At 56.2% G+C, this 27,294-nt stretch overlaps 3 protein-coding genes across 6 annotated transcripts; all 3 read left to right on the forward strand.

Annotated features, from left to right (window-relative positions):
• Nucleotides 1-372: 372 nt before the first annotated feature.
• Nucleotides 373-10,853, forward strand: GGA1 (golgi associated, gamma adaptin ear containing, ARF binding protein 1). 2 transcript variants are annotated; one of them, XM_048301714.1, is made up of 17 exons: nt 373-514; nt 908-992; nt 1,298-1,373; nt 1,988-2,086; nt 3,304-3,427; nt 3,914-4,014; nt 5,089-5,169; nt 5,567-5,704; nt 5,834-5,915; nt 6,111-6,218; nt 6,506-6,661; nt 7,413-7,477; nt 7,616-7,797; nt 7,910-8,193; nt 8,404-8,573; nt 8,811-8,921; nt 9,094-10,853. In XM_048301714.1, the coding sequence occupies exons 1-17, from the start codon at nt 484-486 to the stop codon at nt 9,202-9,204; spliced, it is 2,004 nt and encodes a 667-aa protein (XP_048157671.1). In that variant the 5' UTR covers nt 373-483; the 3' UTR covers nt 9,205-10,853. The 2 variants fall into 2 exon arrangements, with proteins under 2 accessions (XP_048157671.1, XP_048157670.1); XM_048301713.1 differs by lacking the exons at nt 373-514; nt 1,298-1,373.
• A 1,055-nt stretch (nt 10,854-11,908) lies between these two features.
• Nucleotides 11,909-22,808, forward strand: SH3BP1 (SH3 domain binding protein 1). Of its 3 annotated transcripts, XM_048301710.1 has the most exons (18): nt 11,912-12,974; nt 14,745-14,787; nt 16,226-16,330; nt 16,719-16,795; nt 17,077-17,188; nt 17,286-17,362; nt 17,740-17,875; nt 18,489-18,557; nt 18,951-19,041; nt 19,332-19,474; nt 19,573-19,684; nt 19,780-19,861; nt 20,140-20,220; nt 20,328-20,444; nt 20,903-20,994; nt 21,173-21,302; nt 21,468-21,583; nt 22,030-22,808. In XM_048301710.1, the coding sequence occupies exons 1-18, from the start codon at nt 12,913-12,915 to the stop codon at nt 22,359-22,361; spliced, it is 1,977 nt and encodes a 658-aa protein (XP_048157667.1). In that variant the 5' UTR covers nt 11,912-12,912; the 3' UTR covers nt 22,362-22,808. The 3 variants fall into 3 exon arrangements, with proteins under 3 accessions (XP_048157669.1, XP_048157668.1, XP_048157667.1); XM_048301711.1 differs by lacking the exon at nt 20,140-20,220 and having other exon boundaries at nt 11,910-12,974; XM_048301712.1 differs by lacking the exons at nt 14,745-14,787; nt 16,719-16,795 and having other exon boundaries at nt 11,909-12,974.
• A 952-nt stretch (nt 22,809-23,760) lies between these two features.
• Nucleotides 23,761-26,167, forward strand: LOC125325388 (pyridoxal phosphatase). Its single transcript, XM_048302393.1, has 2 exons — nt 23,761-24,360; nt 24,614-26,167. Exons 1-2 carry the CDS (start codon nt 23,781-23,783, stop codon nt 24,937-24,939), a joined length of 906 nt encoding a protein of 301 aa, XP_048158350.1. The 5' UTR covers nt 23,761-23,780; the 3' UTR covers nt 24,940-26,167.
• The last annotated feature ends 1,127 nt before the right edge of the window (nt 26,168-27,294 follow it).

Raw genomic sequence — 27,294 nt, forward strand, 5'->3', positions numbered from 1 at the left:
ACTCCGCGGCCCAGGCGGGCGCGAAGCGCGCATGCGCCGCACCCGCCGGGCCCGTGTCCTTTTAAAGGACACGGCGCTCGCCGCCCGCCGGAAGTGCCCGTTCTCCGCACCGGAAGTGGCTTCGCCTGCCAGTACACCGGTTTTTCCGGGAGGGGCCGGCTCGGCCGGTTTCCGCGCGGCCGCTGCTTTCCGGCGCTCTGCCCCGCCCCTCTCTCGCTTGCCCTCCGTGTCCTTCTCCGGGAGGGCCTTCCGCTTCCTTCCGCATCCCACGCCTTTCCTTGCCCCTGCGCGGTGAGCCCATGGTGGAGCGGGGCTGTGCTCCAGCAGGGGGCGCGCTGGCGGCGGAGCGGCGCTCTGCACGGCCGACTTCCGGGTCTCTGTGTCCACAGGGATCGGGACTCTCCATGGCGCGGCCGCGCCGGGCCCGGCGGGAGGGCGGCGGCGGAGCGGCGCTGCCCCGGTGAGGAGCCGCGGGCCTCCGACATGGAGCCCGAGACGCTGGAGGCGCGCATCAGTGAGTGCGGCTGCGACCACCGCTCCCTTCCCGATGGGGCGGGGAGGGCGCGGGCGTGGGGGGGCGCAGGGGCGTGAGGGAGAGGGGCTGGGGGTCGCACGCGGGGGCCGTGGCTGCTGGCGCTCCTGGGGTCTGCGGGCGAGACCCCAGGGCCGAGCCAGAGGCAGGGGTACGGTGGGCCAGCAGGGAGGAGAGGGCGAGAGTTTGTGCACAGGGCTGCTGTGGGAAGGGGCGAGTGGACACGAGTATGTTTCTCCTCCCACGCCGTCCCCATCTACTGCACCCGCTGCAGTTGGCAGGGAGGGAGTGGGATCACCCTTGTCCCTCCACAGGGTGGGAGTCTGCTGGTTTTTTGTTTTTTTTTTTCTCACCGTCCCCTCCTCTTGCCCGCAGACAAAGCCACAAACCCCCTGAACAAGGACCTGGATTGGGATGGTATCAATGCGTTCTGTGAACAGCTCAATAAGGAGCTAGAGGGGTAAGTGCTTTGTCCTTTCCCCAGGCTTCTCCAGGTCACAGGCCTGGTTATGATTTCCCACCTAGTAAGATCCAATGGAATTGTCCCAGGAGCTGAATAGGCATGAAGGCCCTCAAGGTGGGGGTAGGTGGGGGGTCATGGTCCACTAATGGAAGGTTCCCTCAGGGTTTTGAGGTGTCTTGGTGCCTTATCAGCATCTTCAACTTGCAACATGCTTTTCAACTCCGGATTCCCAGACAGAAATACAGGTGCCAGGCTTTTTGTCAATAACCGGCAAGCTTTTCTTTTCCCCTCGCTCCTTCCAGTCCTCCACTTGCCACCCGACTTCTTGCCCACAAGATCCAGTCTCCACAGGAATGGGAAGCTATCCAGGCCCTCACGGTAAGGGCATCTGCAGGCTGGTAGAACTAGATGGAGGGGCAGGGTGTGGAGATGCTCCAGCTTGACTGGAGAAGCATGGGAAACTTCGAACTCCCTCTGAGAGAGCCCTGGAGCACCTGGGCCCTTGGGTGGGAGAGGGACTGAAGGTGGTTCCACAAGTCAGGAGAGGTTACTTGGAAAGGTTTTGTTCCTAGAAGGATCGTGGCCTGTTGAAGTTGATAGGAAGCTTTTTGGCTTTTGTTGTGGTGGCCTTGGCAGTGCTGGGTTAATGGTTGGACTCTATGATCTTGATGGTATTTTCCAGCCTAAAGGATTCTATGTTTCTTAATCGTGTTGTGGATCCACACTTTGAGACCCTGCTGTTTGTGACCTCTCTAAGGGTATCGCTTTGTATGGGCTGTTGAGCCACCTCTGCAAAAACTGGCCCCAAAGACGAGACTCTTGCTTCCCTGTGGGCGGGTGCTTGACCACCTGGGAGGGAAAAGGGGACGTCCCTCTGCGCTGCTGTGACAATAGCCACAGGCTCTGTACCCGGTGAGGGGGGAGCAGGAGGGAGCTGGCTCCTGATTCTGCTGCTGACCCCATGCTGGGACTCACCTGACCCCTCTCCCCAGGTGCTGGAGTCCTGCATGAAGAGCTGTGGCAAACGCTTCCACGATGAGGTGGGCAAGTTCCGCTTCCTCAATGAGCTCATCAAGGTGGTGTCCCCTAAGGTGGGTCTCACGGCATTGTGCTGGAAGGGACTGGTGCCTGGTGGCAGGAGGGCTTTGGGAAAAAGTGGTGGCTGAGCAGACAGGTCAGACACCCACTGGGATGGGGGGAAACAGGACAGTGTTAGTAGGAGATCTAGTCCTTGTTTCCCAGTGAGTTTTCTGGTGGGAAGGTGAGTTTTCACCCCGCTGTTCCAGGCTGATTCTTGTTGTAGGAAGTTGAGGGCCAGCTGGACATGGTGCAGCCAGCACTTGTGAGACTGCTGAGCTCACGTGTGTGCCTGGAGTCACCTTCCCTGCATCCCTGTTGGGCTCTGTCTGTGCTGCATGTGCTCAGGAACCTCCCCCAGCTTTGACATGACCATGTCTCTCTGGGGTGTCCCAACCTGATTGAGACACTCTTGGAGGGCAAGCCTGGGCTTGGTCACTGGTGTTCTGGTGAGTCCATCTGAAGGACCGAGTCATTACCTGCTCCTTTGCTGATGCTGCTGTTCCTGCTGCAGAACAAGGTGTGTGGGCTCCCCTGCTCAGTCAAGGCAGTGAACACCAGCACGTGTAGAGTTAAGGGAACACAGGCTAAATATGACTAAGGAAAAGCTTTGTCTGCCAGTCACAGCTTGTGATCTGTGATGATGAATGGCCAGGGACAGTGACACCAGCATTCTAAAGTGCTCCTGCTTGGCACCCTAGAGTATGTCCTCTGCCTTAAGCCACTTGCCTCTGGTGGCACATGCACTGTTTCTACCACCAGCAGACCCGTGTGAGAAGGCTGAAAGATGATTGCATGGCACCTGCTGGGTGCTGGTCATCTGGGGCTCACCTTGCTCAGTGCCCTGCCTCAGAGACCATTACCCACATCCCTCTCTCAGCCCTGCTGTCCCCCCATTCCTAAAGGGCTGCCTTGCTGAGCAGCTTCTTTTTGCAGGACCCTTGCCTTCACAAGGTGACAGGAGACCTGCCTGAACCATCCCACCTGTCCCTGTGTGTCACTGAGCAGCTGCTGCTGCAGCATTTCTCACAGCTCTTGTTTTTCCTGTGGTGGAAACCAGGCACAGCATAGGATGTGTTGCAAGGCCCTCGTGAGCTTTCCTGCTTGCTTCCTCTTTCCTCCTTGTGCCATTGGGAACGGTCTCACTTCTTCTGGGAGGGTGAGGAGAGGAATAGGCTGGACTTGAAACAGCTCAGATCAGCTTCAAGGCACCTCTTTTCTTTTCCTCTAGTATCTTGGCAGCCGGACATCAGAAAAAGTGAAGTCAAAGATCCTGGAGCTGATGTACAGCTGGACATTAGGGCTGCCTCATGAGGTGAAGATCTCAGAAGCCTACCAGATGCTGAAGAAGCAAGGTGAGAGGCAGTGGTCTGGCAGGGGAAAGTGGACAGATGGTTTGCCCTCTCGCATTTTTTGTCTGGGCAGAATCTGAAACAAGCTCTCCCTTCCCTCTGCCCAGACCCAGGACATCCATCAGTCTGACTCAGCACCAGGGTCAGGAGAAGGAGCAGGTGCCTTGGGGCTCCTGGCTGAGCAGAGGGAGTTGCTGGTGATGAGTTGCTGGGTTGGAGAGCACATCTGCTTGCTCTCATGGGAGATGGGGCACTGGAAAGGTCTGGGGCTGAAGGGCTGTGAATGCTTTGGCAGTACATGCTGGAATTTTCTAAGAGGGGATATTTATGGGGAATGGAAACACAGTCCAGGATCTTGGGCAACAGGATAACCCACGTACCCTCAGTCCCAGCTGGATTTGGTGGGCCATTAGGGAAAAAAGACATGGGTGGCAGTGCCATCCCCAAGTGGGTGAGTCCTCCTGATCTCTCCTTTGGTTTTTACTGCAGGGATTGTGAAGTGTGACCCAAAACTTCCCGATGATGCTCCTTTTCCACCGCCTCCTCCTCGACCCAAGAACATCATCTTTGATGATGAAGAAAAATCCAAGGTAAGGGCTTTGTGCAAGGAGAGGGACAGTAGGCATCATCTTCCTGCTCCAGTATCTTATGTCCCCCTGATGTGGAGATTCAGAAAGTCAAGGTCCCTTGCTCTCCTTCATTAAATGCATCACAGGAATGATGAGGGCCTGTTCCAAAATCATGACAAAGGAAACATCCACAAGTGTGGGGCATGTGGGTCTGTTTGACCTTTGGAGCACTTAGCTGTAGGATGGTCCAAAGGGTGAGGCACTGACATTGGCCCAAGCAGGTTCTGGGAGGTTTGCTGCTGTGAGCTCTCTAGACTTCTGAGTTATCTGGCCATGAGGTTTAAATCCCAGCCCCAGATGCTGCTGTTGTTATCTCTTCCCCACCCCCAGCACTGCAATCTGCTTATTGCCCAACCATTTATAGCCACCTGGACCCATCCTGTGTTGTCTTTCCATCAGAACTATGTCACTCAGGCAAACCTCTGTGTTATCAGTGCTGATACATTTCAGCAAGTATTGGGCTCCTCTGGGTCTAGTTCTGCAGCAGGAGTGTGATGCCAGTTTGCTGCAAGGGGTATAGTTTGCCTCCATGGGTCAGAGTCTGCAAATGAGGATTTGTAGGTGGGCAGTGGGACTGTTCACTGACTATGGAGAGGGAGAGAAAGTGGGAGCTCTCCCTCTTCACCAACTGTACCCAGAAAGAGGCATGTGAAGATGTTCCAGGAGTCCATTACAATGCCACAGCAATTCTTGCATAAACCAGGCTTTCTTCCTGTCTCAGTGCTGCTGCACTCCAGACTCTCCATGGTGGGTAATGGGCAGGCAGGAGCAGGTTTTGAATGCAGGGATCTTCACGGAAAGACCTAGCTTGCATAACCAGAACCACAACAGGAATAGGACAGCCGGTTGTACTTCTCTCCCTGGTGTGTGATAGCCCACAAGCTCCTGTGGCTCAGCTTTCTAAAGGGTTGGAATTGTTCACTGCCTCTGCCAGATACAGCTTTGGGATGGGAGGAACTCTTGGCTCTAGTGTTGCAAGAGTGACTCCAGCTGCCATCCTTCAGCTTGGGCTCAAAAGTACCTTCTCTTTTGCAGACGCTGGCTCGCCTCCTGAAAAGTTCCCATCCTGAGGATCTCCGAGCTGCCAACAAGCTCATCAAGGAGATGGTTCAGGAGGTGTGGCTGGGGAAAAGGGGAGCTGGGGGGTCATGGTCTGGGTGGCAATGGTTAGCACCAAAGGAGGACTGGCTCTGCAACCTCGTGCAGACATATGGAGCTTCTGCCCAAACTTTGGCTGCAGCAGCTGTGAAAGAGTCCTTTTGCAAGTTCTGCCATCCCCTGGCTACTAGGAGGAATGGCCCTGGGTGCATTTTGTGGCCCAAGCCCTGCTGCAGCACTAGATCTACAGCAATTCCATCCCTGTTGGGCATGTTCCTGCCCAGAAATGGCCTGGAGTTTTCCGCTGGAGTGGGAGCTATTTTGAGGGCAGTGTGCTTTAGTCCAGGGTGGTTGGCTGGCCCAGCCTTCCTCCTCTCCAAGTTAGGACATCCTTCCCCATGTGCTTCCCCTCCAGGACCAGAAGCGCATGGAGAAGATCTCCAAGAGGGTGAATGCCATTGAGGAGGTGAACAACAACGTGAAGCTGCTGACAGAGATGGTGACAAACTACAGCAAGGGGGAGACAACAGAAAGCAATGAGGACCTAATGAAGGTGAGGAAAGGCAATCCCAGAATCCTCCCTGGACTTAGCAGAGATGGGTGGCCTTTATCCCCTCATCCTCCTGCCTGTTTTGCACACCCAGCTGATGCTCACCTCATCACTCTTTCTCTTCTCCCCCAGGAGCTGTATCAGCGCTGTGAGCGCATGAGGCCCATGCTTTTCCGGCTCGCCAGTGACACAGAAGACAATGACGAAGCTCTAGGTAAACATATCTGGCCTTTCTCATTCCTGCTGAGACTGCCCTGGAGGTGTCAATATACCCTGGTGCAGTCTGCAGAATGGCGAAAACGCTCTCTGCAGTGCTTTTGTTTGCAGCAACTTGGGCCTTGCTTTGAAGAGATAGACAGAGTTGGGGTATAAAAGTTACTCTCTTCGCTATTTTCACTCTTACTTTCAGCGGAGATTCTGCAAGCGAATGACAATCTGACCCAGGTGATCAATCTCTACAAGCAGCTTGTACGGGGAGAAGAGATCAATGGGGAGACGGTGGCTGGTCCCCTTCGAGGTGAGCAGACTTGAGGAACGGGGACAAGACTTGAGGAGGGTCAAGCAGAGGGACCCTATTGCTGGTTTCCTGCAGTGTAAGAGAAGACCGAGAGAAGTGGAAAGGGGAAATCTGCGGGAGCTTAGAGTGGGGCTGGTGAGATAAGGAAATGGCTTGTGGATGTGCCTGGTGCATGAAGAAAGGGAACTGGAAGGGAGAGCAGGGGGGTGTGCGGAAGGCTGAGAACCAGCCTCAGCACACTGCGTAACCCTGGATAATGTTTCTGACTCTCAGCTTTTTTTTTGCAGGCAGCACCTCAGCGCTTCTAGATCTGTCTGGCCTGGAGCTTCCAGCAACATGCCCTTCCTACCCAGCCTTGCCCACCCTTTCAGGTGGCTCAGCAGTCCCTGTGCCTGACCAAGCTGTCTCTGTCTCCTTGCTAGATGATGAACTCATGTCTTTAGGTGAGAAATCCAGAGCAAAAGCTCCTTATTCTTTGACTCTGCATAGTCTGCATAGATGGTTCTTCTTTGGCAGGAACATGAATAAGAGAGAGCTCTGGTAGAATTGAATAATAAAGGCAAAGAGTTGTCCTTCATTTAGTGTGAGGGAGAAGGAGGGAAAGACCCTGCTGTGGTTCTGAACTTCAGCCCCATGGTGTTTTTCTGGCTAGTCAGAGAGAGCCTGTAGGCACGTGCCCACTGATTTGCTCTGGGAAAACTGACCTGGCAGGTAAATCAAGAGTGATGCAATGGACATCCCCAGATGGGATCACAAGGGTGGGTCACCCCCATATTTACTGCTTGCTGTTGAAGTCACGAGCTGACAACAGATGCATGGGACTTCCAGAACTGCTCACATGAAGTCATGGGAGGTGCCAATCCTAGAAAGGCTCTAGAGTCCTTCTTTGCACAACAAAGTGTCTGTTTCCTAAGACAAGTGCTTTTGAGTACCACAGCATCAAGTAGACAACGTGGTCAGTCAGATTGGTCAGGTCAGTAGTATTCATTTTTCTGCTAACTGCAGTGAGAACTAAACTATAAATGAGGATATCTGGACAGAATAAAACCACTATCACCCTCCTGCCTCTCCCCCATGCAAGGATGGGGGCCAGAGATGGAGACCACATTGGCGGTTCTGCCCTGCTGCTTCTGTGTCTTATTCAGGCCGCATTTAATGCTCTTACTGCTTCATGTTTGCTTTTACTCCTGGCAGGCCTGAATGACCCAGCACCACATCCTGTCCAGGCTGGTGACAGCAGTGGCTGGAACAGCTTCCAGGTAATGTGCTGAGAGCTAGGGCAGAGGATGGGGAGGGTGGCAAAAGCAACAAAAGTAGTTAGAGAAACATGCTACATCTGATGGTTGGTGCTGATACGCAACCCTGCTTGGGGGCTCTCCTGTGCACTCTTTCCACAGTCATCAGACAGCAATGAGCTCAGTATCACCCCTATCGCAGCAGCACCACCACCAGTCAAAGCAGATGCTGGTGCATCCTCTCCCAAACCGTCTCCTAGCAGCAGTGGCCTGGATGACCTGGACCTCCTGGGCAAGACACTGCTGCAGCAGTCTTTGCCTCCAGAATCTCAACAAGTGCGATGGTAAGCACTTGGTAGTGCAGTCTTGCATCTCTCCCCATTGTTTCCATTTCTGGGGTGCTGGATAGCACTTCAGTGCCCTTTTGCACTCCTTGCTCTCTCTCTCCCCCCGCAGGGAGAAGCAGCAGCCACCCCCTCGGCTCACCCTGAGGGATCTGCAGAACAGGAGTAGCTCTGGCACCACAGCCCACAATCCCAGTGCTCTGCCTGTGCTCCAGAGTGTTTCCCCTAACCCCACACTGCCCCTGACCTCAGAGCTGCCTGCCCCTGCTACACTTCCAAAAGCTGCCACCACACCAGCAGGAAGTACTGCAGTCCCACCACGGCCTCCTGCCACTGCGCTGCCCCAGGAGATCTCGCTGGCCAACATCACTGTGCCTCTGGAGTCAATCAAACCCAGTGAGTCGGGGAAAAAGAGGGGGGCAGGAGTGGAGGGATTAAACCCTGCACACATGGAAGGGAATGATGTGAAGAAGCTTCTTGTTTGTTGGATTTTGTGGAGGCTGAAGAAGAATGGTGTCACTTGTATGGAGTTAGGGTGATGGGGAAAGGTGCTGTAAGGCCAATTCGCTCCTGGCTGACTGCTGCCTGTCCCCGTCTTTCCCCCAGGCAGCATCCTCCCTGTGACAGTGTATGATCAGCACGGCTTCCGTGTCCTCTTCCACTTTGCTAAGGATGCCCTGCCCGAGAGGCCTGATGTGCTTGTGGTGGTGATTTCTATGCTTAGCACGGCCCCGCAGCCCATCCGCAATATTGTCTTTCAGTCTGCCGTCCCCAAGGTAAGACAGCTGATGGGGCTGAGGTCCCCAGACTGTGACAAAGCATGATTCTACTTCTGCAGGAAAGGCAGGGTGGGTGGAGAGAGTGCTATGGGCATGGGAGCAAGTTCTAATTGCCTTCACAATGTTTTTTTCTTTGACTAGACAGTGGAAGCTTCCCAAATACAGGAGCAAGGCTTCTGGCTGCCAAGTCACCCTCAGGAATGTGGTCACTCTCTTCTCTCACTCTCTCCCTAGATAATGAAGGTGAAGCTACAGCCTCCCTCAGGCACAGAGCTGCCAGCATTCAATCCCATCGTCCACCCCAGTGCCATCACTCAAGTCCTGCTGCTCGCTAACCCACAGAAGGTAAAAGCATCATCCCTGGGGCATGAGCAGAGGCTGGTCTTGGTGCTCAGGCAAAGCCTCACTACCCTGTCCCTCTTCCCTCTGCTCAGCAGCATCTGAGACATGAATGGTTTGTGCCTCATGCCTTTCTTACCCTGCTTCTGACTGCGTATCCTTTTTCTCCCATCTCCAGGAGAAAGTGAGGCTACGGTACAAACTGACCTTCACAATGGGAGAGCAAACCTACAATGAAATTGGGGATGTGGACCAGTTTCCCCCACCAGAATCCTGGGGAAACCTCTAGGGCCACATGTTGTAGGCACTACACTGCAGATTCCTTAGGAAGCCAACCCTGTGGGGCTGGAGCAGCCTGAGGAAATGGGAGGGCGGGTGGGGGCTGGTGCTCACACTCTATTCTCCAGATGGCCGGGCAAGGGCCAGAGGGAGCGTGCCTCAAGGAGGAGAGCAGAGATGCCAGGAGATGTTCATCCCACAAGACTAGAAGTGGAGTGGAAAGCTTCATGTGTGTGAACAGTTGCCTTCCCTGCTCTTCTGAAGATGACACTCCCTCCCCAGTCTGTCCAGCTTCTCTTCTAACCCTGCTTTCCCGCTTTAGGTGCATAGGGGAACAAGGACAGGGAGCTTTAGCAACCTCAGCCCAGGGCAAGGCCTAGCAAAGGAAGATCCTTTCCCTTGTCTGTCCCCTCTGCACTTCTCAGCCCTTCAGCTACTTCGTGCTCTATGGTGCTCTCTCTTGTCCCGCTTGCCCCCTCCTTGGAGCTGGGCCCCAGTGATTCCATCTGGTGGGATCACACTGGAGCTGATGTGGAACAAGGCTGGGCAGAGCCTAGGTATCTCTCCAGCACCAGAGAGCAGACAGCTGCCCTTGCTTTGGGGGGGGTCAGGGGGAGTGATCCTCACATATCTCTGTCCTAGCTGCTTACAGAGCTGTTGGTGGGAGGTGGGCCCCAGGGTGGGGCCTCAGGGGCTGGGAAGGGCTTGCTCTGTGCCTTCCCAGCCCCTTCAGCTGGCATTCTGAACCCCTGCAGCAGGGAAGCCTACACCATTCCCACAGGCTTTATCTATCATAATGAGCTTTGGGAACGGTGGCCAGAGAGGGGCACGCTGTGGGGTTGAGTCTCCCGGCAGCCTCGTGCCAGATGGGGAGAGGAAGTAGCACTTAGACTTCCTTTCCCCCGCTGGGCTGGAGAGCTTGGTGGGGCGGGGGGTTTTCTCAGCTCTTCAGTGTCCTCTCGCAGAGGGGTGGGTGATGGGCTGGGAGTCGGGGGGAGATGGGAGCCCAGCCCATCACCACAAAGCTCTGCACTGGGGCTTAGGGGGGGGTTCAGCTGTGCCTTGTGCACCTTTGCTGCAGCTGAGGGCAGGCCTGGCTCCCTGTGGTGGGGAGGGGGCTCGCCCCAGCCGCCTGATCACTGTGACACAAGAGCTGGGATCTGCAGGCGCAGAGGAGACTGAGGGTGGCACATCCCAAGCAATCCCGAACCCCATGGGACTCAGGACCATGGGAGCTGCTTCCCATCCCTAAGCTGGTTTGGAGAGGGCCTGATCATAAAAAGCAGAGGTAAGCTGTGCTCTGCATTGGCTTGCCAGAGGTAGAAGGAGGCATGTGTGAGATGGAGGTGAGCAGGGTGCCTTGCACTTCTGGCTTGGGGCAGCGAAGGTGAGGTGTCTCGGAGCTGGGCACAGCAAGCAGTAAAGGAGAGGGGGAAGCAAGGTCTTTATGCTGGGATTCTGCTGTGTCTTACTTCCCTTTCTGGTCTCTTCAGGGTTTTGTATGGGTTTTTTCTTTGCAGATCTTGTTTGGTTCTTGAATAGACTTGTATATATTTTCAGTGCAAAATTCTGTAAATGGAAGAAAAACAAACATTTAAAATGAGACGCCCGGCGCGAAGAATCTGCTGTATTTATGGGAAATAAAGAGTTCTTTCCTGATGCTGCTCCTCTGCCTTTTTACCCAAGGAATGCATTTTTCCCCATTTTCCCTGACCGCTAAGGAGCTTCTCTGCGCCCTGCCCAGCTCAGATCCTGCCCCTGCAGTCCTGTAGTTCATCCCTCAGTCACTCAGGGCCTTGCCACAATGATTTCCCTGCTCCCATGAGCAGGGAGCAGGGATGGTGGAATTCCCCCAGCAGTTCTCAATTCCTTTTTTGAGAGCAGTCAGTTCCAGGCTGTGAACTGGGTGCTGCCCACTTCCCTTCTGCCCCATGGAGGGGCAGTGGGCAGGAGTCTGCCTGAGAGCCCACGGGAAGCAGGGCTTGAGCTCACTCCCATGCTCCCACATGACTGCAGCATCACCACTGCTGGCAGCAGCCCTTGGAAGCAGATCCGTGAGGCAGCTTTATTTCAGGGGTACAAAGGAGGATCTCCTCTGGTGAGCAGCAGCCCGTCGCTGGGAGCAACTGATATGGCATACAAGGAATGGCCTAGCCACTACTTGATGCAGCCAGTGAAGATCTGGGAGGGTTTTGCTGCATCTTTGCAACAGGTGCTTGAAGTGACTGCGTGTTAGGAGCACACCCAGGGCTTGATGCTGGGGGATGAGATGTGCTCTGCCACAGGTTTAGAACAGCCTGGTGTTTTGGGCAGGGAGGGAGTGGTGCTGTCACCCCACAACCACTTGAAAACAGCTGCCAGCACCACTTTACTATACAGTAACTGAAGACTTGACCCTTGCCAAGGAGCACAGCCCAGCAGTCCCCAAATTTTTGCTCCTCAGGCTTCAGGGCACAGAAGGAGTGGCCCTTCCACCTCATTTGCCTTTGCTGCTTGTCTCTTGTGCCCACAAGCTGACTGCCTCTCATTTGGGCTTGGTTTGCTGCTTCCTTTGCCAGCCATGTAACCCAGCCAACAGCAACCTCTGCTCTCTTAGTGCAGGTGGAAAGTCCTAGCTGCAGGTAGCCAAAAATAAGGTGAGATTGTCATCTCATAGAGTCAGGACCAAAGGTCGTGGTGGTGTGAAGTGGACGTTTCTCAATCAAAAAAAAAAAAAAAAAGAGAGAGAGAGAGATGAGCTCTGGTGCAGCTCTGCAGAGAGCAGGCAACACCCGAGGCTGAGAACCGGGAGTTTGCGGTCCCCGTGCTCGGAGGAACTCTGCTCGCGGAGGGGAGCGGGGGGAGGGAGCTCCCCCGTGCCCGAGGCAGCAGCCGTTGGCCGCAGCTCTGTGGCGGTTCCGGGGAGGGAAAGCAGCGTGAGGGGTGCAGGGCGGTTTGCAGGGTGGCTTTGCTGCCTTTGTCACAACAAGGGGCTATGTCGCAGGGGAGGAGGATGGAGCTGTGCCCGTGAGCATGGAGAGGTGCCTGAGGAGTGTTGGCAGAGCTGGGTGACCAGGTAGGGCAGGGTGTACACGAGGTGCCCTGTATGAACTGCACAGCCAGCTGGCACCAGCACGGGCTGCCCCGCGGCACAGCTGGCGGTGGGCAAAGGAACGAAGGGGAACCACCCCAGCTGAGACAGAGCAAGAAAGAGCGTGGGCCCTTCATTCGGGCTCGGCAGTGGCATGTGCTTGTCCTGCCTTGTTCTGTGTATGCTGTAATAAAATTTCCCCTTTAAGGCTGGGCTGAAGTTATTTTTACTTGTGGGGTGGTGACAAGAACACAGAACGGAGTAGGAGCCCTGAGCTGTTCTTACCTGATCTGCAGCAGAGGGGCGGACGGAAGAGGAAGAAAGCTCAGAAAAGGAGAGGGAGCAAGAGAAGGGAGTTCAAGGGAGGGGAAAAGAAAGCAGGTAGGGCATCCCCAGGGAGGGACTAGGGAGTGGACCAGCTGGGGAAAGTGAAAAAGAGGGAACGAGGGAAGGAGGAAGAGGAGTAAGGAGGGAAGGAGGAAGAGCAGTAAGGAGGGACAGGTCCTTCGGAAAAAGCAAGGAGCAAAGTGGCTCCGGGGAGAAGAGGGGAAGAAGGGCTGCAGGCATCCAATGCCAAGCATTGTCGAGGGGTGCTGAGCGGGTACAGCCAAGCAGAGCAGCTCTTGTGGTCTCCTCCTGACTCTCAAGATGATGAAAAGACAGTTTAATCGAATGCGGCAGCAGCTGTCCCATCCCAGCATCACCATTCGGTAAGAACTTCTCCACTACCTGTGCCGGAGGGAGCGGGATGCGGGTCCTGGAGGGCTTGCACTGGGGCTCAACTGACCTGCCAGTGCTGGTGGCCTGGGAAAAGGGAAAAGGGGGGGAAAACCTTAGGGTTTAGAGCATCTCCAGCATAAGCTGAGGGGCTTTGGGAAGGCTGCATTGGTGCTGTTCAGCAGTAAATGATCCTCAAGCCCAGCTACCTCTCCCAGGGCCCACAGGTGCTGCACTCACATGGAAACAGGGCTTTCCCAAGCTTGGCTTCCCCAGGATGTGGGGCAGTAGGGCAATGGGGAGGGACCTGCCAGCCACATCCTCCTTGCTGTGCAATGACCAGGAGGGTGATCAGGCTGGGACCTGCCCTCCCTGCTGAGTCTGGGGTGCCCCACAGGAACAAAGTGCCCTGCACAGCTCTAGCCAGTCCAGCAGCATGAGCAGCCTGGAATGCCCTTTGAGGAGAGGACATGGGGTCCTCAGATGGACTCACGGAGGACTTACAGCTTCACACAAAACCCTGTCCCTATCCTACCTCTGCCATTTCCATATTTTCCTCTTTGGCTTTCTAAAGCTCTCCCCTTGCAAAACCCAGAACTGAAATTACAGGGCTGGGCCCTCCCTGCCCAGCCCCCTCACTCCCTTTCTTACTGCCACCTCTGCAGGTTCCCAGCACTTGGTGGCTAAGTGGGACAGAGCTGTCCCCTGAACTACTGAGGTCCTTCAGCCAGCCCAACAAATCAACCACAGGGAAGCAACTCCTACATGCTGGTGGTCTCTTGCTCTTCTTGCATTTCCTGGAGGGGAGCATGATGCCCTTTCCCATCCCACTTCCCTCAAGATTTCTCATCTCCATGATAGATACACCTCCCTTTTGCTTAATGCCAGGCAGGCAAGTCTCAAGCAGCTTGTGGAGTCCAAGAGCAAGCTCTTCACCTGCTGCAGAGCCTCTCCTCTGTGTGGACCATGATCTCATGAGCTCTTGCTTGCCTTCAACCAAACCACCCACGTTTCCTGCAGCTCCACATCTTCATCCCACATTGGCTTTGGCAGGCAGTGAAAAGAGAGAAATGTGAACTGGGGAAAAAGCAGCAACAGATGGAAATCAAGTGAGGTTCCTGGGGCATAGCAAGGATAGCAGGCTGTGAAGCAAGGCTTCCCCTATGGGAGGCATCAAGGAGGTTTTGGGGTCATGGTGGCTGGTGAGTTTTGAATTTGGTTTTGAGCAGAACCACAGAAAGCTGGGTTTGTGTAGGTATTTCTGGAGGGTTGGTCTTGGACCTCAGCTTGACCACAAGGATACCCTTGCTCCAGCACCAGTGGCCCCACAGCTACTGACTACCCTGGCTGCAAAGATGTGTGCCAGACTGCAACATCACTGCCCTGGATTCACCTTCAGGGGAGAGGTGGCAGTCAGGGTCAGTAAACATCCTCCTCCTGTTGTGGCCCCACTAAGCACTCTGACTCCAAAAACACAGGCCACATCTGGACTTTTTGACTGAGGTGCACTGAACTGGAAACCCTGTCTGATGGGGTGTCCACCAGCCAGCAAGGTTGGCTCCCTTGCCCTGCTCCTGCTGTTCTTGTCCTCCCTGGCTTGTTCTACCCATAGCCTTGTGTCTGATGGTCCAGGCTATAGCCTGTGGCTCCTGCTCCCAGGAGCCCAAAGAGAGGCGAGTAGGATGCATAAGGACCTGCCTTCCCAAGGAAGCTGGGTGGAGGTCATCCACATTTGCTGATGGTTCCTTCTCCTTCCTCTGCAGAGCCCAAGAAGCAACTGAGCTCCTGTCAGAAGACTTAGTGCAGGTGAGGCGCAGGCTGGGCCGGCAGGCATGTGTCTGCTTGTGCCTGGGCGTGGGAACCTGCCCCGCTCCTGCCTGCCATTCGCCGTGCCAGCACGTCCAAGTCATGGGGCTGGGATCTGTCCGTGTGCTGGAGGGTGATTTCAGGACCATGGTGTTAAGGGACTGGCAGGCTCCTACTACCAGAAAGGGCTTTCCCAGCTGCTCACAGAGGGATGAATCCTGACCAGGAGTTGTGCTCCCTTTTCACTGGACCAGATGCTCCAGACTGTGGCAGGACGCTGGCAGGTGTGGTTTGACACTGGCCAAATGCCAGGCACCCACAAAAGTCGCTCACTCACCCTCCCCTGCCACAGCTGGGCAGAGGAGAGAAAAATTTAATGAAGGCGTCATGAGTTGACATAAGGACCAGGAGAAAACACTCCAAGGGCAAAACAGGCTCAACTTAGAGGTACAAAGTGAATTTATTACTAACGAAATCAGAGGAGGATAATGAGGAGTAAAATAAGCCCTTAAAAACATTTTTTCTTCCTGCAACCCCTCCCTTCTTCCCACCAACAGCGTAGGGGACAGGGCATGGGGGTTTTGGTGAGTTCATTACCCGAGGTTTTCTTCCACTACTCCAAGAGAGGAGTCCTTCCCCTGCTGCGCCGTGGGGTCCCTCCCACAGGAGACAGTTCTCCATGAACCTCTCCAGCATGGTTCCAATCTCACGAGCAACAACCACACCACACCTGCTGCAGCGTGAGGCCCTCCCACGGGCACACAGCCCTCCCAAACTGCTGTGCTGTGGGTCTCCCTTTCCACGGGGTGCAGTCCTCCAAGGACAGGCTGCTCCAGCCCCCTCTCTCCACTGGGTTTCCCACTGGATCACAGCCTCCTCCAGGCATCCACCCACTCTGGCGTGAGCGCCTCCCCCACGGGCTGCGGGTGGATCTCTGCATCCCCTGTGGACCCGTGGGCTGCAGGGGCACAGCTGCTTCACCATGGTCCTCACCACGGCCTGCAGAGGCATCTCGGCCGGTGCCTGGAGCACCTCCACCCCTTCCTTCTCCACTGACCTCGGTGTCGCCACATTGTTTCCCTCACACATTCTCACCTCCTCCTCTTCTCTGGCTAGAAAAACACTGTGCCCCGCTTCGTTTTGATTTTCTTCTTAAATATGTTTTCAGAGAGGCATTACCACCATCTCTAATTGGCCCAGCCTTGGCCAGTGGCATGTCCACCTTCAGAGCCATCAGGGATTGGCTCAGCCAGACATGGTGGAAGCTTTTAGCAGCTTCTCACAGAAGCCACCTCCGTGGCCCCCCGCTACCAAAAACCAGGCTGCGCAAAATCAACACAGTAGGCCACCCTCACCCAGAGCTGGGTAGAGGGGAAATGGCCTTGAAGTGCCCATGGTTGACAAAATGGCTTCCCCAGTCCCACTTTTCTGCCCCCAGATTGAGCAGAGGATTGAGCCGGCCAAGCGAGCAGCTCACAGTGTGTCCAAGAGGCTCCAAGCCTGCCTGCAGGGACAATGTGGCTCCGAGATGGACAAGCGAGTGGTGAGTAAAATCTCCCCACTGCAGCCTGTGCTCACCCCAGCTCTGTCTCTTGCCAGCAACGGGGATGCCAGGCCCCTGCTTTGCCAGCTTTGCTGAAGGGTGGCCCAAAGCTATGCCAAGCCCAGGTCCCATTGTCAGCAGCGGCCTCCAGCAAGTGCCTGGGATGAGCAGAGTAGGGCAACCCTCTCATTTGTCACTAATTTGGGACACTCCTGAAAGAGAGACAGTGTCTTTGCTTTGAATAACCCTCCAAAGCCCTTGTTTTCTGTGTCCCTTCCCAAACCCCCGTGAACTCTGGCACCCATGGTGCCCTGTGGTGAGGAGCATCACACTGTGGCCAGGCACAGTGGTGTCACCACTTCTCTCTCAAATCCTTGGCTCTGTGCAGAAGAAGCTGCCCTTGATGGCTCTGTCCATGGCGATGGCTGAGAGCTTCAAGGAACTGGACACAGAGTCCAGCCTTGGGTAAGTACTGGTGGGAGAAAGGGCCAGGGTGACCCCAAAAGATGCCAGATCCTGGTGGTGACACTGTTTTGGCTCCGGGGTTCCCATGGCTCAAACCATGTCCCCAGAGCAAACACTGGTGTTGGACTGGGAGAGGGGACATCCAGCACCTTCAGCCTCCCATTGCAGAGTAGGGCCAGGGGCTGGCTCAGGGTCCCACGTGGGTACAGGTATAGTGGGGATGTTGGGTCAGAGAGGGGCATGGCTCTAGCACACACTCATTTCATGTCTGTCCTACGCAGGAAAGCTCTGGAGATGGGTTGCTGCATACAGAGCTCACTGGCCAAAATCATGGCTGAGTTTGAGATTGCCCTGGAGCACTATGTCCTGCAGCCGCTCAACAAGCTCAGTGAGGTAGTCCTGGCTGCCCTACTGGCTCTGCTCTCCAATCTCACCACTTCTTCCTATGTCCCCAGGCCTCCCCCACTCACTCTGGCCCTCTCTCCCCCAGGAGGAGCTCCCCATCATCCTGAAGCGCAAGAAGACCCTCCAGAAGTTGATTTCTGACTGGAACACAATCAAGAGCCGGTATGGGGCACACTGCAGCCCTAGGGGCAGGGGGCAGGACATACAGATTACAGCCCCCAGACAGGCTGGGCGAGAGAGGAGGATAACTGCCCTGGGGAGTCAATTTCCAACATCTCTTCAGGAGCACCCAGCTAGCTCCTCTCTGCAGGTGCATCTTGCTCTGGGCTCAGATGCTGATTCCATAGCACAGAGAGAAAGGCAGTTCTGCCACTAAAGGCAGCAAAGTCCCCCAGTGCTGCTTGGTACACTGAGATCACCTCGTTCCAACTCTTGCCAGTGGTAGCCCTTGCCACGCCAGATTTCTCTAGCAGTCTGTGCACCTGTTCTACCCAGCGTCCCTGATACCATAAATGTGCCTCTTCTCTCCCACCCCAAAGGCTGAACCAAGCTGCCAAGAGTTCCAGTAACAGCACTGGAGCTGGTGCTGGCCCAGGGGCATCTTCTGCTGCCAACAAACTGGAGATCTTGAAGGAAGAAGAGGAGGAGGTGAAGAGGAAGGTGGAGCAGTGCAAGGTGAGATGGTCGCTTCCTGTCCCCGTGGATCAGCTGCAGGGCTGCAGACCTGCTCCCCTCCACCAGTCTTGACCAAGGTGACCCCACGCTGAGATGGATTACAGCCAGCCAGCATGTCCTGCCCTCTGAAAGCAAATGGGCCCCTCAAGCAGAAATAGGGACATGGCCCAAGCCCAGGGAAGAAAAAGAGTAAAGGATTCATAGTGCAAGCTGCTGCAGAGAGGAGGCTCCAGGGGCTAAAGCAGGGAGCATATGGGGCTCCCTCAGGCTGGGAACCAGCCAAGCTAGGATCTGTCATGGGTGGCAGGGAAGTTTCACATCCACTTTCTCCACTTCTGCCCTGTTTCTCTGAAAAGCCCAGCACTTTGGCAGAGCTTGTAAGCTCACTGGAGCTGAAGGTGCAGAGACCTCTTGTGCCAGGACCTTGATCATAGGGCAGGTTGCTGCCACTACCCAAACATAAGCAATGGAGGCAAGGAGAAGTCCCCACTGCACCCAGAGAGCCTGTCTAGACAATTCACAGAGCAGATGAAAGGGCTTCACGAAGGTGTCTCCTCTTCCTCGGGTGCAAGGGAGGGGATGGAAGAGTGCTCCTTTTTGTCTCCCTTCCCAGGATGAGTACATGGCTGACCTCTACCACTTCTCCACCAAAGAGGACGTCTACGCCAGCTACTTCATCAAAGTAAGTCCTCTGTCTCACTTCTCCCCAGTGTATGAATGTCAACTGCAACATGTCTGAGCCCAGCCTTGCCCCCATCCAAACCAAGTGCCCCAAGCAGGGCAGGGGACAGATCAAGGCAACAGCAGATGCCTATAGCTGGCCTTGCTCCAGGCACTGCAGGTTAATGCCACCATTAGCACCAAGTGCAAACAAGCAGCTTGTCCTGATGATACCGCTCTCCAATTTGCCCTCTACCCCTCACTACAGACACAGTCCCATGGACCCCAGGCAGGTTCCCCTTGCAGCTCCCTCTTTGCCCTGTCTTCATGTGGGTGCAATGTCCTGGGAATGGGCACCTCTCCAAGATGGGCTGATGCCAAACTGAATGCTGTTTGCCTGTCCCCTGTCTGGCAGCTATTGGAAATCCAAGCCCAGTACCACCGGCAGTCACTGGAATCACTGGACTCAGCTCTGGCAGAACTGAGGGAAAGCCACAGACAGACAGGTACCTTCTGGCTCTCCATGCAGCCTGGCAAGGGCTGTAGCTGAGCCCGGGATACGAGTGTGGCCAGCAAAGCTGGAAAAGGTTCATTTTCCCTCCCTACACCTGCTGCTGCCTCCCATGTTGGGTAGGTTGGGGACTGCATCTTGACATGGGCTGGGGATGCTGCCTGTCCTGCCTCTGCCTCTGTCTGTAGCCAGCCAAGTTAGGCTTGGAGCAGGACGTTGCCATGGCCAAATGGTGGATGGTCCCAGTGTCCGCCATCCCTCTTGACATTTTCCTTCCTCTTCCAGAGCCTTCCTTCACTACAGACACCCCAGTGGCAGGGTACTATGGTGTGTCCCTAGAGACACACCTCAAGAGCTTGGGCCGGGAGATTGCACTTCCCATCGAAGCCTGTGTCATGATGCTGTTAGCTTCTGGCATGAAGGAGGAGGTAGGGAGTGCTCCAGACCCCCTCATCACCTTTCCCCCCCACAGATGCACTCCTCCCAAACTCAACATGCATCCCTTCCCTCTTCGTCCCACCCCCAGGGACTCTTCCGGCTGGCAGCAGGCGCCTCAGTGCTGAAGAAGCTGAAGAGCAGCTTGGCCAGCGGCTCCAACGCCCTGGAGGAGTTTTACTCAGACCCCCACGCTGTGGCTGGTGAGTGCCAGCAAGGCAGGGTGGGGAGATATGATTGGGCAGTGCCTGCCATCCCTCAGCTGCCATCAGCTCCACTGCTCCCCCTCTCCTCCCAGGTGCACTGAAATCCTACCTGCGGGAGCTGCCCCAGCCTTTGATGACCTTCGAACTCTATGACGAATGGGTCAAAGTGGCCAGGTGGGTCCAGGCACTGGGGTGGAAATCCCTGGCACGTCTCAAAAAGCCCCCAGTCAACCCCCTCCATCTTTCCTGGCACTTGGAGCAGGGGTGCTTGGTCTCATTTGGGGAGATACAAACACAGTGCCTCCATGGATGCCTGCCTTCACAGCACAGTAAAGCAGGACATCTCCATCTCCAGGGCTATGGCCCCCACGGGGCAGCCAGCACTTTCCCACTGTGTCCCTCTCTGCCACAGGGAACAGGCCGAGCTCTCTGCTCCCCCTTCTCTCTTACAGCTTAAAGGACATTGATAGCCGTGTACAGAGCCTGCGAGACACCTGCAGCCGCCTGCCCCAGGACAGCTACAACAATCTGAGGTGTTTTGTCGGAACGGGGCTTCTTCAGCCCCAAGCAATCACCAGGGGTAGCCATTCCCTCCTCAAATCCCTACCTACTAAACCCTTGCCCTCCTTTCACCCCACAGGTATCTGATCAAGTTTTTAGCCAAGCTGGCTGAACACCAGGAGGTGAATAAAATGACCCCCAGCAACATTGCCATTGTGCTGGGCCCAAACCTGCTGTGGTCACAGCAGAGCACAGGGTAAGATCTGATTTGAAGGGGTGAGAGGCAGCTCCCTAGCCCCAGGTGGGGTGTCCTGAAGGCAAATGCCAATGGCAAAGGCTGATCCAGCAGCCTTGAGGCTGGTCTAAAGCACCTACATCTCTTCCATCCTCAAGTCCTGTCCCTTGTCCCCATGCTCCCCGAGTTGCATGTCCCCTCACCGAGCTCATATCCTCTTAGCCACTCTGCAAAGTAGTAGAGGAGGGGGCTGAGACCCAAAGCACTTGTGACATGTGTGGCTTCCAACACCACTGGCCTCCAACACCAAACCAGGGTTCCCAGGACAGGGAAAAAGGCCCATCACCCATGCTGCCATGGCCCTTGGCTGGGCTGCCTTCCCTTCAGACCCTGACCCCTGCAGAATGAACACAAAAACCCATTTGAGGTTAATGCCCCCAAACCCCTTTTCTGATGCCTTCCCCACCCCTGTCTCTCAGAGACCCCATGCAACTGGACTTGGCCTCGGTCTCCTCCATCCAGGCTGTGGTGGAAGCCCTCATCCAGAACGTGGACACTCTCTTCCCTGGAGGTAGGGCCAGGGCATCACTTGGTGGGCTGCAGCAGAGGGTGATGGGGAGAGGAAGGGAAAGGAACATTTCTCCATCTCCAGGAGGAGACAAGCAGAAGGCTGCTCTGGCTCCTTGCTGTGGGGTCATTGCTCTGGGTGGCAAGTGCTTCCTCACAGGATCTCCCTTCTCTTCACCCAGAGGTAGATTTCAATGTCTCAGGCATGTTCATGTCGCCCACAAACACCGGACTTTGCAAGGCTGCCCCAGTGGAAGAGCCGACCACTGCAACCCCTCCCACCAGCACCCCCACCCTTTTGGATGGAGAGGCGTAAGTCTGATGGGAGCTAGAGGCTCTGGCTGTCCCAGCTCTCCCCATGTCCTCCCTCCATCCTGCCCCACACCAGGGCTGTACCCTCACAGGTGGCTGCAAGGTGCCTCGTGGCCAGGACCTCCATGGCCAACCAAAGCCTGACCTGCCCCATTCTCTGCACAGCACATCCAGGGACCCTGAGGCCAGGTACCAGCCGGTGTCACCAGCACTGCCCAGGCCATCTCCTGAAGCTGTGGGGCCACCAGCTCCAACGATGACTGACACCACCACCCACAAAGGTTAGGGTGCCCCAGATGCTTGGGAAATTACACCCCCCAATGGCACCTCCTGTGCTATAGTCATCATCCTGCTGTTCCTCACAAAAGTGGGCACTGGGGATGTTCCTGTCACCAAATGAGGGGAAAGGCCTCTGGCCAGGGCAGCATGGCCAGGATCCAGCCAAGATGGGACTGTAGGATAGACACAGTATGTCCTCCAGTGTTGGGTTGAACACCTCCAGTAAAGTGGTGTCAAAGCTCATGGCCCTTAGTGAAAGCAAGAGGGAAAAGCCCCCAGAAAAGCTGATGTGCTCGTCTCTTCAGTACATGAGCTGGGCAAGGCCCAATTTGTCCATCCACCTGTCTGCAGGCCCCCTTCCTGACCCATGGCTGGCACTGCAGCCCCCTCTGCCCTTTGGAGAGACCCCAGTGGAGAGAACCCCAGCCCACCTCAGCTTTCTTTTCAGGCAAACGCCCGGCTCCAGCCCGACCCACAATGCCACCACCATCTGTGACACAGCCCCGGAGCACAGCTCCTGCCCAGGCAGCCAGCCCCAAAGCCCTGCCACGACGGATGGTGCCCAGCCGAGCCCCCTCCGTCCCACCACCGCTCCCTCCGCAGCCAGCACCCCGCCTCAGCCGCGATGCCCCACCATCCCCCAAGCCTTCCACTGGTGAGGCTGACACAGCAGCTGCCATGGACTGTGAGCTGGGAACCACAGAGGAGGGGCAGCCACTGCCTGCAGGAGGAAGCCCCCTAGCCACATCAGCCCCAGAAAGAGAGCCCACAGTGAACTGAACAGGGTGAGGGGCGTGGGGGAATCACAGGTCGGGGAGATGGGATCTAGCACCTCTCTGGGATCCAGCAGGCGCTGTGGAAATGCCAGGGCGGCCTGAGGGACAGCATCTCTTGGTCCCTCACCTTGTTCCCTTGGCTCACACCACCGGGTATGTTTTGCCTGCCTTCTCTTGCTCTCCCATCTCCACCTCCCCACACCACCACATCCCTGCCGGGGCCCAGCCACCAGTGAGGGCCCAGATCCCTGCCCAGATCCCCCACTGCAGGCACAGACACTGACTGCAGCTTTCGGGCCAGCGCGGGCAGCTTGGCCCCCTGGGGCCATTTGCAGATGCTCAGACATGATCCCAGCCCCATTTTGCCTTAAAACCCATTGCCCCCGAAACACACAGATGGATACATATAAATACAGGTATATATATAAATGCATATATATATATAAATACAGATATGTATATAAATACAGATGTATGTGTGTATATATATATGTTTGGAGTGCATGTTCTATTAGGAGTGGCTGAGGGAGCTGGGGTTGTTTGGCCTGGAGAAAAGGAGGCTCAGGGGTGACCTGATCACTCTCTACAACTCCCTGAAAGGAGGCTGTAGCCAGGTGGGGATTGACCTCTTCTCCCAGGCAACCAGCGGCAGTGACAACAGGACATAGTCACAAGCTGCACCAGGGGAGGTTGAGGTGGGACAGTAGGAGGAATTTTTCACAGAAAGTGATTAGACATTGGAATGGGCTGCCCAGGGAGGTTTTGCCCTGGAGTCACCGTTCCTGGAGCTGTTTAAGGAAAGACTGGATGTGGCACGCACTGCCATGGTCTAGTTGACATGGTGGTGTTCGGTCTTAGGTTGGACTCGATGATGTTAGAAGGCTTTTCCAGCCTAACTGGTTCTGTGATATTTTGCCAATATTTGAGAAGCTGGTGTCAAAGTCGCAGGCCGGTGAGAGCAGGGTACACTTGGCAGCCTGAAGTGCTGGAGAGTGCAGCCCCCGGGGCCGCAGCGGGGAGGAAAGGAGGCGGGAGCGCGGCGGGCGCCCACAGTCGGCGGAGACGCGGGGCCCGCCCGTAATGGCGACCGCGCCGCCCACAGGCCCCGCCGGCCGGCAGGGGGCGCTCTGCGGCTGCGCGGGCACGGCGGGGGGCGGCGGCCGGGCACGGCGGTCCCAGCCAATGGGCAGCGCGCCCGGCCCTGTCCCCGCCCCCTCCCGGCCGCTGTCGCTTCGGAGGCCGGCCCTCGGCCCCGCCCTGCCCCTGGGGAGCGTCAGGGTCTCCCATTGGTGGCGGCGGGGGGCTGGGGGGTCGTGATTGGCTGCTCGGCGGGGCGGGGCGCGGCGGGGGGCGGTGATTGGCTGCGCGGCGGGGCGGGGCGGGGCGGCCGGCGGGCTGCGGCGGCGGCGGCGGCGGCGGCGGCATGGCGAGCTGCCGGCGGCTGAGCGGCGCGGGGTTGCGGGAGGTGCTGGGCCCGGCGCAGGGGCTGCTCTTCGACTGCGACGGCGTCCTGTGGGCGGGCGAACGCGCCGTGCCCGGCGCCCCCGAGCTGCTGGAGCGGCTGCGGCGCAGCGGCAAGGCCGCCCTTTTCGTCAGCAATAACAGCCGCCGCTCGGTGGCCGAGCTGGAGCGGCGCTTCAGCCGTCTCGGCTTCCGCGGCGTGCGCGCCGAGCACGTCTTCAGCTCCGCGCTCTGCTCTGCTCTCTTCCTCCGCCAGCGCCTCCTCGGCGGCGGCGGCGGGAACGGTAGCGGGGCCGGCCGCGTCTTCGTGCTGGGCGGCGAGGGGCTGCGCGGCGAGGTGCGCGACGCCGGGCTGCGCCTGGCGGGCGAGGGCGAGCCGGCACCCGGCGAGCCGGTGCGCGCCGTCCTGGTGGGCTACGACGACCAGTTCACCTTCGCCAAGCTGGCGCAGGCCTGCGGCTACCTGCGCGACCCGCAGTGCCTGCTGGTGGCCACCGACCCCGACCCCTGGCACCCGCTCAGCGACGGCCAGCGCACCCCCGGTGAGCCCGCGCCCCGTCCCGCGCCGCCCCGGGGGGAAGGGGCTGGTGGCGGGGGTGGCCTCGGGTGGGGTTCGCTGTCCCAGGTGCGGGCGAGGCGGTTCCCTGAGCGGCAGGACGAGCAGGGATGCCCTGGCACGTCCCTGCCAGCTCCCGAAGCAGTGCTGCCAGCATCCCGCTTGCCCGTCCTCTGGCGGGACCCGGGGTGCTGAGCTTCCCGCGGCTACTTCTTTTCCTCCTCCTTCCCTCCCTGCAGGGACTGGCAGCCTCACGGCCGCAGTGGAAACGGCTTCGGGCCGCAAGGCACTGGTGGTGGGGAAGCCCAACACGTACATGTTTGATTGCATCGTGGAGCGTTTCGGTGTCGACCCGTCCCGCACCCTCATGGTGGGAGACCGTCTGGAGACAGACATCCTCTTCGGCAAGAACTGCGGCCTTGCTACCATCCTCACTCTGACAGGCGTTTCCCGCCTGGAAGAGGCACAGGCCTACATGGCCAGCGACAGCGCCGCTGCCAAGGATCTGGTGCCTAATTACTATGTGGACAGTATTGCAGACTTGATACCAGGCCTGGATGAGTAACAATTTGTACATGTGAGGGCCGAGGGGTCAGGTTCCCCATCCCAGATCTCCATCTGTTACCATTTCTCTCTCACTGCCCTATTCCCTCAATTCCTGGTTTCTTCACATCCAACGTCCTTCTTTGGGGGCAATATGGGAAGGGGATTGGCAGGAGGGGACAGGTTTCAAGTTGTCTCCTTTCTGCTGAGAGCTATCCATGATGGACAGAGTCCTTCTCCCCCTCATTGCCAGCTGCCAGCATCTTTGGGAGTGAGCTGGAGGCTTTGAGGCTGCTAGGGGGGGCGGTGGGGAGGTCAATCAGTGTCTTGTTAGCCTCTCCCCCTGCAAGGGTTAGGGACCGGCTGTTTTAGTACTATTTTTCCCTTGAATAACCAGCGGCGGCCTTTTACTGCTGTCCTTTGACTTGTAGCTCTTGACTTCCGAGCTGCATCCCTTTAGTCCTTGTGGTAACCCCCTCCTTGCCAGGGGATTGGCTGGCATTGTCACCCACCTGGTCTCTATCAGTGCCAGGGCATGTGGAAGGAGTGTGCCAGAGCTCTGGAATCATGAATGAGAGCATCTCTGCCTCCAACAAGTGAAAGAGAGCATTGCCTCATCTCTTCTCTCCCCTATTCCTTAGAGATGTTTCCCCCACTACCCCCCTGCCCCGACCCAGTTAATAACTGTGCCAGTGTGTCCATCTGAAGGACAGAAGAGACTGGTTTGAGGGTTTTTTTCCGTGCCAAACAGACAAGCTGCGACTGTGCACAGTGGGTCTGCAGTTGTACCTTGTTTTCAAGCACCCTTTCTGAAGGGGCTTGTGAAGGAGAGAGGGCTTCTAGACCGTGACAACACAGCACTAATGAACTGTATGACTCTCCCTGGTTCCCCCTTCTCAGTTGGATTTTGTCATAGTACAGTGAGAGAAAAGTGCTGATGGGGGTCTGTGCTCCAGCTGCTGGTGTGCAGGTGAGATGGTGATGGTGTTGTCACTGCTGTGAATGTGTCACAGTCCTCAAAATCATTCCTTGCTGCTTTGTCTTTCTATGTTTTTTTAATTTCTTGATCTAATTTATCAAACTTATTTATTGTTCAAATATTGTATTATTTGTATAAATTATGCTGACTGGTTGCACCAAGGGGACAGAAGGCAGTGCCTTTGGGCATCCCTTACTGTCCATGTCCCATGTTGATGTTCTTACACTCACTGTGTGTCTGTATATAATAAAGTGTGAGCATAGGCTGGAAACGACCTCCTTTTTTCACTCATGGTCCCATCAAGATGAAACTGCCCTAGGGACTTTTACACCCTCGAAGGTGAGGACATGGCAGGACCTTTCCTCACTCAAGGGGGTGCTGCTGGGTAGACGAGACAAGTGGATACTGCTGGATAATGTCTTTGAGCTGCTGCTTGCTGCTGCATCACTGGTGCCTCAGAACCGGGGTGGAGGGTGGAGGTGGCCGGCAGGGCTGTGGTGTAGGACACAGGGTCCAGCCAGGTCACTCGGAACAGTGAGCAATGCAACCCTTGCCAGCTGCCTGTGCGTTTCACAGCATGGGGATGCATTGCTGGGGAACAGTGACTTCTTGTGCTGCCCTCTGCTAGCCAGGTAGACCCCAGTGATCCATGTGGCCCTGCTAGGGTAGGGGTGAGGTGCTGTCTCTGTCATGTGCATAGAGCTTGGAGGGGGCTGAGAACTGCCGAGGTGAGGTTTTGCTGTTACCCTTCTTGACTACGCTATGCTTTAAGTGACAGGGAGGTGGCTGTCACCGTACCCCTGGGGTGACCTTCACCGGACTATAGCTTGCCATGTCCTGGGTTTGTCTGTAGTCCCAGCCCAGAGGGAGGAAACGGATTGGGTAAGAAAAGTTGCAAATGACTCAAATGTACTTTGCCTCCATTCCTCACACAGGAGCCAATCCTCCCCTTTGTCTGCCAGACCCCTTTAGCTGCTGTTGATGGCAACCAAGCTTCACATCTCCCGCTTGAGAGATCAGCATTTAACATTTAATAACTATGCTCTGTGTAAGGTAGTGTGGTGTCAGCTCATGTGGGAGAACTGGATGCAACTTATTGTCCCTAGGATAATTCCAGGTGCTGAGTGCCTTTTCCTTCTTTGTTTTTTCTGTCTAAAATAACCTAGGAAACAGACTTCCAAAATAAAAGAAGATCCAAAGAGCTTTCTGAAGACTCCCTGCCATCTTCATCAGTCCCCTTTGTATATGCCCGCTTCTCTCTTTTGTCTGTCCCAGCTCCAATTAGGCTGCCAGAGAACTGGTAGTCCCTTAATGAGCACTTGACCAACACTTGCATCGTTAAGTAGAGCAAGATTGAGACCTGATGTGTCTGCTAACTTGGGGTGCCAATCTAGAGAT

Source organism: Corvus hawaiiensis, chromosome 4 (genome assembly GCF_020740725.1).
Source record: "Corvus hawaiiensis isolate bCorHaw1 chromosome 4, bCorHaw1.pri.cur, whole genome shotgun sequence".
In the NCBI taxonomy this organism is placed as follows: Eukaryota; Metazoa; Chordata; class Aves; order Passeriformes; family Corvidae; genus Corvus; species Corvus hawaiiensis.